Below are 12,730 nucleotides of genomic sequence, written 5' to 3'. Positions count from 1 at the left end.
ATGACCATTTATATGCTTATGGGCCAACTCCTCAATGTTTATACTTGCTTGGATGAGGAATTATTATTATGAATTATCTTTAGTAAAATAGACCTTGGAAATCTGAAATTGACATCCATAGGCCATATTTGGGTTAGCTTGAAAATATGAAATCAGCGTGCCTAATTAAGATTGGTAGTATATATATGTGTGTATTTATGTATGTATTCAAATTGGGATGAAAATCCAAGTCCAATCCTTTTTGGGACAACATGTATGTTCACCTCTCATGTATATATAGGTATTTTTCTCTGACAAAATACAGACACATGCAGCCTAGAAAACTGTAGTTGATGGGCCATGAGTTGGAGTGCAGGTTGGTCATGGAAGATTGGATGTGTCCTCATCCAAGGCTTGCAAGCATAATTATGTATGTATCCTTAAGCTAAGGGAGAGCATCCCATTACAACAAGGGAGAGCATCCCATTACAATGATAATGTAATGGGTGTTAGCACCAAGAACTTCATGGATGAAATGACAAATTTGTACACAGGCTTGAGGGCTTGTAAGTATTTCTTTGGTCTTACTGTGGTCTTGCTACAGGTTGGCTATGCATGTACTTACATAGCTAAATAGGCCATCATATCATGGAACTTCTCACTCAAAAAGGAATAAGAGTCACACCAGACCTCTTTCTCCTCATCAGAGTATCTAATAGAGACTATTTTGTGATGGTTTCAGAGGCTTTTCGTGGGCTTTTCTTTTGGTAAAAATTGGGCATCACCGTGGCATCACCCAGACCTGGAAATGAATTTGCATTGTGGGAGTCTACTTCCAATGCTCTTATGCCTGAAGAAAGTGTTAGCCATCTAAGCCAGCGGATTCAAAAACTAGATACAAGCTGTAATGGCGAAGATTGTCTCTTGCCTCAGAAAAGTACTCATGGCGAAGTTATCACTTGCCTAGGTATAGTTTTGCATATGCATAAATTATGTAGTTAGATTCTATTCCTAGAGGTTTCAGTTCAGAATTAGCAACATTAAGAGATGCATTGTGACCTAATAAGAAACTGCAGTAGCATGGGAAGCTAAGCAGCCACTGGTTATTGAAGAAATTCAAGTAGATCCACCACAGGCTATGGAAGTTCGTATCAAAATCACCCACACATCCCTCTGTCATACTAACATTACATTCTGGAATGGCAGGGTAATCAGTAACATGGTTTCAAGCTTGTTATGCTATATATTTTCCATGAAGGTTGTGGAGCTTGTTATGTGATGCAGGAGCATGAGGCTTGGAGGCAAAAAGCTTCAAACTTATTCCAAAAATACAAAAAAAATCTACAAGCAGAGGAGTGGGATCCTTAAGCTATCAATTTACAGCTTTCTAGATAGGACTATGAGCTAGAAAGTAGTGATTGAATGATTTTGTAATTAATTAGAATAGTTTGATTTAGTGGAGAGTTTAGAGGAGAATATTTCTCAATTTTGATTTAAATATAAGGATCTTATAGTTAAAGTGGAGTTGTATTTATGTAAGTTTCGAAGGATGTAAAACGGATTTGGACTGATTGGATTTTTGGACTGATTGGAATTGATTTGGCTTGTCTGGCATTATATGAATAAAAATTGTAGAAACTTAAGCTCTGTGTATTTCAATTGTAAATTGGTCAATCCCGGAGGTCTGCATTTCTCTGTAATCCTCTATTTTTCATCGATTCTTGGTTCGGCTCGAATTGTTAAAGGTGTTATGTTCCTATACCAATAGGTGTCATAACTTATGATTGACTTAGTTTATCTCTGTAATATGTACATACCTTTGCTTTCTACAAATGTTTTCCATATTCAAAAAATCAAAAAATTAAAAAATGTAAAGAGGGTATGTCCTAAAAGAAAAATCAAACGACAAAAAGAATAAAGAAAAGATCAAAAAAAGAAATTAAAGAAAACGAACCCCAAGAAAAAAAGGAAAAAACCATGAAAGTGTGCAAGTCTAAATGCCACTACCATTTAATTTTATGAAAAATAAAAGGTTGTGTGTAGCTTGTCACTTATGCCACAATCCATAAATGGTCAAATAGTGTAAACTTGGCTATTTCATGTTTTGAATTTCATGCTTAGAGATAGGGAATAAAATCTGACCAAACTGTTTAATCTTGGCAGATGAGTAGATAGGTATAGTGAATAATAGGAGCTCAACAGTTTAATCTGAGCCCTTGGATGTAATAAGGATAGGCTTAGATAGATTTCCATTGTAAAAGAAAAGAAAAGCTTGATAAGGGTTTGCCAGTTTAAGTGCACCCTAATAAAAAGTAGAAAAAAGGTAGGATGTGTAAGTGAGTAAGTAGAGGAATGGTTGCAGAATTGTGCACGATGAATGATTAGTTAAAACTCATATTCATTTACTTTCATCATCATGTTGCGTTAAAAGTATGTATAACAAGGAAACATTGAAAAAGTCAAGTGTTTAATTCCCTCATTCATTTTACCCCTTATTTCACTAATTTCCCACAAATAACGATCAAAGTACCTAAAGCCTTAAGTTAAAGGGGCTCAGAGCATTTCTCTGACTTCTGGAGGGACTGGACCCTTGGCCCAATAACTTATAAGGTATAAGTACTAAAACCCCCTCATCAACATTCACCCCCTCCATTATTCATTCATTTTCCTCAAAAACCCCCTTTTCCTAAGGTAAAATCACTATTTGCCTAGGAAAAGTAATTACCCCCATATAAAAACCCACAAATATACTTAAGCCTAAGCTGTGATGTTTAAATGCGGAAATGTGAATATATTTCAAAAATATTTTACTTATCGCTTTCCATTTTCATTTTCATATTAACATCTAAGTTTATTTATATATTTAAATCCCAAAAATACACCCCTTTCCCGTATATATTATTAAATTTCCATATGTTAATATCCCGCCCCAGTTTGAAATATAAACCATAATAAAATAATTGCATGGAGTAATTAATCGATCTGTGATTAATTAAGAACCATAACCCTCCGCCATGTTAAAAGGGATTATTTAGTCAAATTGTGATTAATTAATAACCGTCCTCCAATCAAATCTTCTCCGACATCATTAAATATCCTTGACCCGCGCTTATTATCCCATCAGGCCCCTTCAGTAACTCCCAATCAAGTCATTGCCTCGATCACCGTATGATCTGACCCCTTCAGATCTAACGGTTGACTCTCATATCAGGCGGCCTCCAATGCCAAACTTTACCCGCCCGATGTGAGCAGTTTTACTGTTCACCCCGCCGCTACATGTCGCTCGATGAATGGCATTGGGCGAACCTCTCCCAATACTGCCAAGCCCTCAAAAGTAATGTGATAAATTCCGCTTACCACCCTCGCTAAACGACAAAACATCACCTCCGTTAGTTGGCACCAACTGTCACTTTCCCATTATACCCGCCAAATCCATTGACTTTGCAAATAAAACCAAAAATACTCATTATTTTTGTTTTACCAAGAAAAGAAACTCATGTTCCCCATGCACATGCAGAGTACATTCGAGCTGTCAACCTGTTTCCAACCGTCAACTTCCAGAAGCCGCTGAACTCCATATTACCAGTGCGAAACCGTGCTCTCCCTATGAACATTGCACCAGTGCCATTAGTCCATTTCTTCCAGCACCAGGTATTTACCCCGTTTTCAACCAAGAAACCCTATTTTCATACTAAACCTGAACTAAATTGCTTTATAAATTAAGTAATTTAGTGAAATTAAGCTATTGACAGTCTTGAAACTCTCTGAGACGACCCAGTTTTCCATAAATCCCCTGAAACCCCCTGCTATTGTCCTTGAATCCACAAGAACCAAGGATGGACGCCCCAGTTTCCTTGAATTTCATGCCAGTTACCACTCCCCACAGAGATTTAGACCATCTTCCCCTGGCTGACAAATATTTTTAGATAAAAGACCTCACCTTCGACAAAACCCCTTTGAAATTGCATTGCAAACACCGAGACAACTATTTGAACCATGCAAATAAGATAGGCCTCTAGGAATCAAACCTGCCCAAGTATCAATTTCCCAGTGTTCATGTCTTCCCAGAGATTATTCACTACTGTCATGCAAATTATGACCCTATCACAAGAGTTGTAATGTCCCCAGACCAAAAAGTCTTGTTCACTATCACTACTAAATCTATAAATGAAATGTTACAATTACAACCTGGTCAAGACCTCACCCCCCTTACCATTGCTGGTTTGCTTGAAAGATTCTCTAAATTATCTAGTTCCAGAAGTACCCAAATCCTCCAGACTTTCATTGTTGAAGAAAAGTACATGCCAAAAGATCCCCTCCTTACGTGTTAGCCATCTTTTCTGATCTGGGCAAAGATATCACAGCAATGATATCATGCATTTTAGGTTTTAACACTAATGAATATGTAGATGAGATCATTTTTGCCTACGTGTCTATTTTTACCCCTGGTCAACCTCCTGCAGTCAAGTTTGATTATGAAAAATTCATAGTAGATAAAATGCATGATCAATTCATGAGATAAGAAAATGAGAGAGTGTTCAAGTATTCATCAGTCATGTATCATTTGTTTCTCTACTACCAAACTGATAAGTTTCCCTTCTCTATCCAAAAGCTTGATACTAGAGGGAATCCTAGATCTGTCATCTTTTGGACCTCTCTATTCCACAAGTCTAGTTCTTCTCCCTATCCATATACAGATTTTATTGACCTATTTTTACATCCAGTGACTATAATGTTATTAGGAAGTCCCCATCCCAGAATCAATGCAGACATTAAGAGGGTTCTCCATCTGTCCAAACAATACAAAGTAGGGGATTGGTACTTATACCAAAACCATACTGAAATCAGGATTTATGGGTGTGAGCTGCCTCCTTACAAATTACCTAGATATCTCCCCATGCGATTATTTGCTCTGGAGTACTACAGGAAAATGATAAATTCTGATGAGATTCACTTTTTCAAAACCAAGAAGAAGGCCCAGCTAAGAATAAAAGATCATCTAGGCCCATTTATTTGCAATAATAGAGAAGCAGGAAAGGAGGCAGATCAAATCCTCCAAAGATTGAGATTAAAACAGAGTTTCATCTGGACCTATGATCCCCACAGCTTCATTTGTAGCAGAAGGCAGAAAAATAAGCTATCTCCCTATATCCACCATAGGATTCTAGAAATTGAACAATATGCCAACCAGTCTGAATGGGTGGAAGGCACTCTAGTAGATCAAGATAGCACACAAGTTGCAGTTGATAATGTATTGGTGGATTTAGAAAGAAGGCTTGATGAAGATTCGTTTGTACAGGTGCCTGGAGAAACTTCATCACAACAGCAGTCACAGGAACACAACACACAACCATCAGAGCAACAAAAGTCATCAGAACAGGCAGAAGATTCAGAGCAACCAGAAATTTCGGAGGAGCTAGACCAAACAGAACTAAACATGAGCAACCCTCCCATTTTGCAGACTCCTCTGAATGAGGAGAAGAATCCAAAGAGAAGCCGAGATGAGGCCACTCCTTCTACTATGCCTATTGATCAAACTTTTGCTAAAAGGAAAAGGTTAAACCCATATGCAGAAGAAGAGTACAGTGAGGAAACAGTAGGCAACACAACAACCGAAAGAAGTGATAGCAGGCCAACCATTCCAACAGGAGGGACACCATCTACTTCACAGATACAAGCATTGGAAAGACAACAAAGCACAGAGGTGTCTTCATTTAGAGCTCCTTTAGGACAAAGCCAGGACATAAAAGAAAAATATAAAGAAATTAAAGCAAGGAATGAGAAACTGAAAGCTCAGACCTATGCTCACTATCTCAGAATGGCTCCAACCAACCAGACAAGGCTGATGTCAGCCTTTGACATAAAGGAAGGAAAGATGCAGATGAGCTTCCTCAAGCCCACTGTGCAACAGCCAATATCCATGGCTGATTATTTCAAGACTGATTTTGAAGTTTGGGCAAAGGATATTCATCCTATTGACCAAATAGAACTACACAAACAAACTGGTGAGATGGTGTATTCCACATTGACTAATAAAGCCATCACAACACATCAATTGCAGAACTCATTGACCAATACCTCTGCACAGCTTCAATTGGAAAAGGCCTCCTCTTGAGCTAAAGACATCAGGATTAAAACTTTAGAAGACTTGGTGATTGAGTTGGGACATGATCCCAAAGATGTCAAAGCAGCAGAGTAGTTGATTAAAAAGAAGAATGATGATATAGTTGCACTGAAGAAGCAGCTTAAGATCCCTCCTCTCCACCACCCTCAAACTGCAAAAGTTATAGAGAAGCAAAAGGAGGAAGAACTTATGGACTGAGTCCTTAAGTTAAATGATCAGTTAAAAGAAACTAAAAAAGAATTGGAGAAAGCAATACAGTCTAAGCAAAGTGAGCTAGCCACCGCTCCTTAGACTGTCATACTCACAGTTTCTACAGCAGTACCCTCCACTCTGGCAACTTCCTTCACACCAACACTTCCACCAGTGACAGCATTTCCATTAGCAGAGACTATTTCAACCACAAGTGCTTCAACCAGTGTAGGGACATCAGCAGAAAAAATAGATGAGATGATTAAAGCCATGGAACAAATGAGTATCAAGGCCACAGAATTGAAAAATCTCAAAGAATAAATGTCAATTTTGGAAACAAACTATGAGCTTGTCCAAATTCATAATAAAGAAGAAGAAAGAAAAAACCGAAGGATGGAAGAAAGAATCAAAGTCCTGGAGAAGGATTTGACATTAGAAAAACCATTAGGAGACATGAGAAATATATTGTGGGCCAATATCATTGATTCCATCAATGATATTTGGCCTTCTATCCAAGTAATTTTTGAACAGACTGAATTAATAAAAGTAGCTGTGGAAGCTATACAGAAAACTAAAGAAGAACTTGGAGATAAGCCTGAAGAGGCAAATCAGTTGATTGATTTCTTGAATAGCAGGAACAGGTACCAGCTAGATGAGTTAGAGATTGAGGATAGAATAGCTACCATTATCAAAATAAAGAAATTTCTTACTAAAATGAACTTAATGCTTAATCTAGAGAAAAGGTGTCAGAGTCTTCAAGTAGACATAGATAGCTTCATTTTGAAATATGGCATTTTGAGAGAAAAAGGCCTTCCTAGCCCACTGGTTATCCATGACAAGTTAATGACACAGGAAGACTACATTGACAGATTGCACAAACAATCCAAGAGCCAAGCAAGTTCTTCAGGAGTAAAAGCATTACCTACATGAAAGGTACTGTATGATGGTTTGGAGAATCTATTTTACATAGAACATGAAGTAAAACATCTATTCACCAGCAAACCCAATTTTGCTAAGTACACAGAAGCTGATGAAGTGTATAGGAAGATGATCAGGGTGAAATTACCAGACAACGAATGGTGGACCAGTTTGACTGATTTACTATAAGTTACTATAGTAAAATTGTGGAGTAAAAGATGTTTACCATGGTAAATCTGGTAATACAGGATGAAAGGATGAAACAGTATAGGTAAAGAGTATCAGCATAGGTAAAGAGTATTAGTAGGTGAAGATAAGAGTGAAGTCCAGCACATAAATACTGAGGCAACTGCAAGATCCAAATCTGAGTTCTAGTATCCAGCACATTCACAAATATAGGGACATCAAACAATCTGTTTTACATCTGTCTCTATCTTCGTGTGGAAGATAACTTTTGTTTCCTAGAATAAATCTCATATTGTTTTGAGATATTTTGTATTAATTTTTGTATAAATACTTCACAAATTGAAGTAGTTAGGGTGTATTAAAAAGCATTTCTGTAGACTTTTTTTTTGAGCTAAAGGAGCTACTGTAATCAAGGTTGGACTGGTTTACTGGATTAAATAAAGCTGAGGACATTTCACTCGATTCATGTGCACTGTGGTAAACAAATAAGTATCATTTCTCTGAGTTTTATTATCATTTTCCTTATATGTTATGAAATATCATACGTGTTTCTTATAATTCTTAAAAGCAAACAAGGAGTAATATCATCAGAATTAGCTTAAGTGCTCTCTATTTTCACTGTTTGCTTATTTAATGTTTTCTACTAAATTGCTTAAGTTTGAGAATTCTTAGTTGCTCTCTTACTTCTGTAATTCATTCCCTCTATTAGCCCTTAGTACAGGATTCTTAATTGCCCTTGCTATTTGCCAAACCTCCCTTCTTCATCTTAATCCCTGTTAAGGATTCTTCATTGCCCTTGGCCCTGGTTAAGATTTTCATCCATCGAAACCTTCAGATTTGTCCTTGTTGTGCTAGCTTGCCTTGTGAACTCTTACCTCGATGATTAATCAAGTCCTGATAAACCTTTCCTTCTTGACTCCATAGCCCAATGGTCTAAATAACTATTCTACCCATCTGTTTCCTTAATTCCACCAAACAAATCAAAACAAATTCCTTAAGCATTAATAACTAGCCTAATATCCTATCAAAACAACGCTAAATTATAAAGAGAGATCCCTCTCTGAGTATATATTGGCTAGGATCTGTACTTAAAAGATTGGTTTTTAGTTACCTTGGACACTTTCCTTCTTTTAAATAACTTCTAAGGAAAATCTAAGTGATAACATAGTGGCGACTCCACTGGGGAATGAACAAATCCTCAATTGAAGTAAACCTTTGAGAAACATAAAGTTTAATTTTGAAGCATCTTAAAGGATTATTAGAAGTTATTTTGAACATCCATAAAAGAAAGCATTTATAAAACTCTAAATCTGGCTTCAGGGAGAACTCATTACACCAGGGCTAACCCTGATCCAAATCCTCCCCCTATGTTTGAAAATCCCAACCTGATTCCGAGAATCATCAGAAGACAAGAGAGTTCAGTCAGCCCTAGACCTTTGTTTAGATCACATTCATGCCCTATTGAGTGGATTTTCTTAGAAGACCTTCCTTTTGACGAGTACTTTGAAACTTCTCTATTTAGAACCACATCTAATAGTGAACTATTGGACTTAGTCCAAGATCCAGAATTCATCAAAGAACTTGAAATCCAATGAGCCAATTTGTCAATTGATCAAAATCTATTGAACTCCCCTCAATCATCCCTTACCACTGATAGAGCCCCTGAACTTTCTGAAATAGCTTCACTTTCTTTTAGTTCATCATTATTCCCTCACCTTTCTGAAGTCCAATCCACCCCTCCATTCATTCCTTCACTTACTCTTCAACCAATCACTACTCCCACCACCTCTAATTCTTCCTCCACAATCCAAACACCCCCTGTTACCCCAACTCCGATTCCAACTCCTACCCAACCTAGAATCATGGCCAATAGATATGCTCCCCTTGTGATGCCTGCTCCTCAAAGTGCTATGCCACAAGACTATCAGAGTAAAATTGTTACCTTTGATGGCACTAGAACATACATAACACAAAAACACACTAGGAAAATGACAGACTACCTTGAACTTCATGAGATTGACATAGTAGATGTCAAATGAGAATCTTCGTCCAAAGTCTAGCTAGAGAAGTGAGAACATGGTTTAGATATTTGCCCCCTCAAAGCATAGATAGTCTAGAAGTCCTTTACCAACAATTCTTGAATAGGTGGGAGAAGAAGAAGAACCCCCTTCAAATTTTATCTAAATATGAAAACCTTAAAAGGGGACCAAATGAAACTGTTCAGGACTATTGCACCAGGTTTAATAGTGTATATAATGCCATTCCACTCGACCTTAGACCTTCACCTGGCTTAGCCCTAATCAAATTTCCGGATGGATTTGATACAAATATGGCTTTTCAATTAAGAGAAAAAAACCCCCCCACTCTGGAAGAAATGCAGAGTGTAGCAGTAAGCGTTGAAGCTAACCTGCTTGCCAAAAGAGCCAGAGTTAGAACTGAGAGAAGAATACCCTTGAAAGAGGAAACTTCACCCTTTGACCAAAAAATGGATGCTTTGGCCAAAGGGATGGAAAGGTTGATGGACAGAATAGAAGTTATTGAAAGGAAACCTCACTGGGATAACCAACAAGCTAATCCAGTGAGAAATCTGAACTTTAGAAAAAACCAGAACCAAAACCCTGGTAAAAATGGTCTTGATCAGAACATTAGACCACCTTTCCAAGAAAATTATGCTGAGACTTCTCACCAGGAAGACCCTGAGATAGACACTCAGATCAACCTTATGGGTTTAGGTAATGAAGAAACTGTTTTTCTAACTCAGGATGATCAAGAATTATACATGCTTCAACAGTTACAAACTCAAACAGGAGAATATTTCGACTATAAGCAAGGGTATGACTCTGCTATTTTCGAGGTTCATAAATAGTACAACTTAAGAAGCAAGAAGAACCCTAATGTTCCTGATCATAATAAAAAGGCAATGCCTAGCCAGCCTAAGAAAGGAAAAGCTACAAATCAGAATCCTCAAGTTACAAAAACCTTACAAATCCTTTCTAGACCACATCAAATTCATCCTAGCCCCACCATTGAAGATGTAACAGATAACCAGCCTTCTAATGAGAAGCCTTCCACTTTAGTCCCCCTCAAAGGAACAGTGGAACAGCCCCTAGAAATCATATTAGAAAATCCAATTGAAAATACTCCTAACAGCGAAAAAGAAAAAAACACTGCTCGAAACTTTAGCTCTAAACATCCAAATATTCAGAAAGATAAATCCCCTCTTCCTTTCAATTTGGGAGCAAAGGTGGCCAAACTCAAAATTTAAGTGCATTTGACAGAATTGGTTAAACATGAAACCTACAGATCTCAAATTAGTAAATCTCTGAACTATGTTGAAAATGAAGATTCTGTGAATCTATTTGATGACCAACCTGAGTTACTTTTTGGACCAGATGTTAATGGAAAGCCAGTTGAAGGAGGGATACCACCTTTCTACATCAGCCTTAACATCCACGACAAAATCCTACACAATGCCATGCTGGACTCTGGAGCCTCACACAATCTTATGCCTAAGTCTGTAATGGAAAATCTTAACTTGGATATCACCAGACCTTATAAAGATCTATTCTCCTTTGATTCAAGCCAGGTTAAATGCTTAGGTCTCATAAAAGATTTGTGTGTCTCCCTAGTTCAGTACCCTGCCAAAACTATACTCATGGACATTGTTGTTGCTGATATACCACCCAAGTATGGCATGCTGTTATCTAGATCCTGGGGTGCTAAACTCCAAGGATCTCTGCAATTGGATATGTCTTATGCTACCATTTCAGTCTTTGGACATCCCAAGAAATTGTATAGAGAAACTTTGATGAAGTATGTAGTGAGTAGTCAGGAGAAGCCTCAGAACTTTCCTATATATTCAGTACATTCTGACATGGATTCTTTTATTCTTTACAATGTTGAAACTAATCGAGAAGATACTTCAAGTGATATAACAGCAGAACCAAAAGAAATTGCAGTATTAAAAGAAAATCAAAATATCCAAATTCATGAAACATCAGATAACAAAGAAAATCTAGATACCTTGGTCAAGAAGGATTCCACTACCCCAGATGAAAATTATGAACATGAAATCTTATGGCATTTGGAATTTGATGGTTCGGTAAACAAGCTAGGTGCAGGAGCAGGTGTATGGATTTATAACTTAGAGAATGATCATGCAGAAGGTCATGCCTATAGGTTAAACTTCAAATGCACAAACAATATGGCAGAATATGAAGCACTCTTGTTAGGTCTTAAACTGGTTAAAGGATTAGGAGGTATAAGGGTATCAATTATGGGAGATTCTGAATTGATAGTTAAACAGATTAATGGTGTTTACTTGACTAGAGACCCTAGACTAGGATTTTATAGAGGTACAGTTGTAGAAATCCTTAACACTTTTTTAGAAACCAAGCTTGCTGCTATCCCCAGAAAACATAACATGCAAGCTCACAGTTTGGCCATGTTTGCTAGTACCTGTAAGTTGCCCTTCCAGCCCAACCATCAGTACACTGTTGAGGTTAGGCACAGACCAGCTATTCCTGACAACTTAAAGAACTGGCAAGTATTTGAAAATGATAAATAGATTAACAATTTTTTAACTTTAGATAATGAATTTGTAAATACCAACATAGACACTGACATAGCAGTAGATTTTGATTGCTCTAATGAAGTAGAAATTAATAAACTAGAAGAAGATCAAATAGACAAACTTCATCCTACAAAATTCACAAAAATAGATATTCAAGATTTAAAACAAATGGAAATTGATGAAGTAATTGATGATGAAACTAAAGTCATAAACCTCAAAGATAATTTCTTACCTAAGGGATTAACTCCTTTCTAGGAATTATTCGACTCAAATGATATTCCTAAAAAGCCTAAAATGGAACCTTTGAAATTAGACATTGAGGAATGTAATATAGGATCTGAAGAGAATCCCAAGCTAATAAAACTGTCTAAATCATTACCTCCCAATGAAAACTAAAATATATGGAACTTATGAAGGAATTCCAGGATGTTTTTGCCTAGAGTTATGAGGACTTAAAATCCTATGATACTAGCATTATACAACACACTATCCCTTTAAAAGAAGATCAGAAGCCCTTTAGACAAAAGCTTAGAAGAATTAACCCTGTTCTACTACCTTCTATTGAAAAGGAAATCAAACGAATGTATGAAGCTAAGATTATTGCACCCATTAGGTTTTCGGATTGGGTATCTAATCTTGTCCCTACAAGAAAGAAAACTGGAGAAATAAGACTATGTGTGGATCTTAGGAATTTAAACAAAGTTTCACTCAAAGATAACTATCCCTTACCTAAAATGGATCACATATTGCAAAGGGTAGTA

The 12,730-nt window shown here is 37.0% G+C and overlaps 1 protein-coding gene across 1 annotated transcript in view; it reads left to right on the top strand.

Moving 5' to 3' along the window:
* Positions 1-12,730, top strand: part of LOC149262430 (alcohol dehydrogenase-like) — a 132,068-nt gene that overhangs the window by 98,953 nt on the left and 20,385 nt on the right. The window contains exon 4 of the mRNA XM_089379274.1: positions 1,047-1,186. Coding sequence (XP_089235400.1) covers positions 1,047-1,186 — 140 coding nt within the window. The remainder of the gene's footprint in view (positions 1-1,046; positions 1,187-12,730) is intronic.

Source organism: Pinus tabuliformis, chromosome 6 (assembly GCF_031772625.1).
Source record: "Pinus tabuliformis cultivar Carrire ecotype Pingquan chromosome 6, CPIR1, whole genome shotgun sequence".
Taxonomy (NCBI): Eukaryota; Viridiplantae; Streptophyta; class Pinopsida; order Pinales; family Pinaceae; genus Pinus; species Pinus tabuliformis.
The sequence above is the reverse complement of the archived record's forward strand: the minus strand, read 5'-3'. Positions and strand labels throughout refer to the sequence as shown.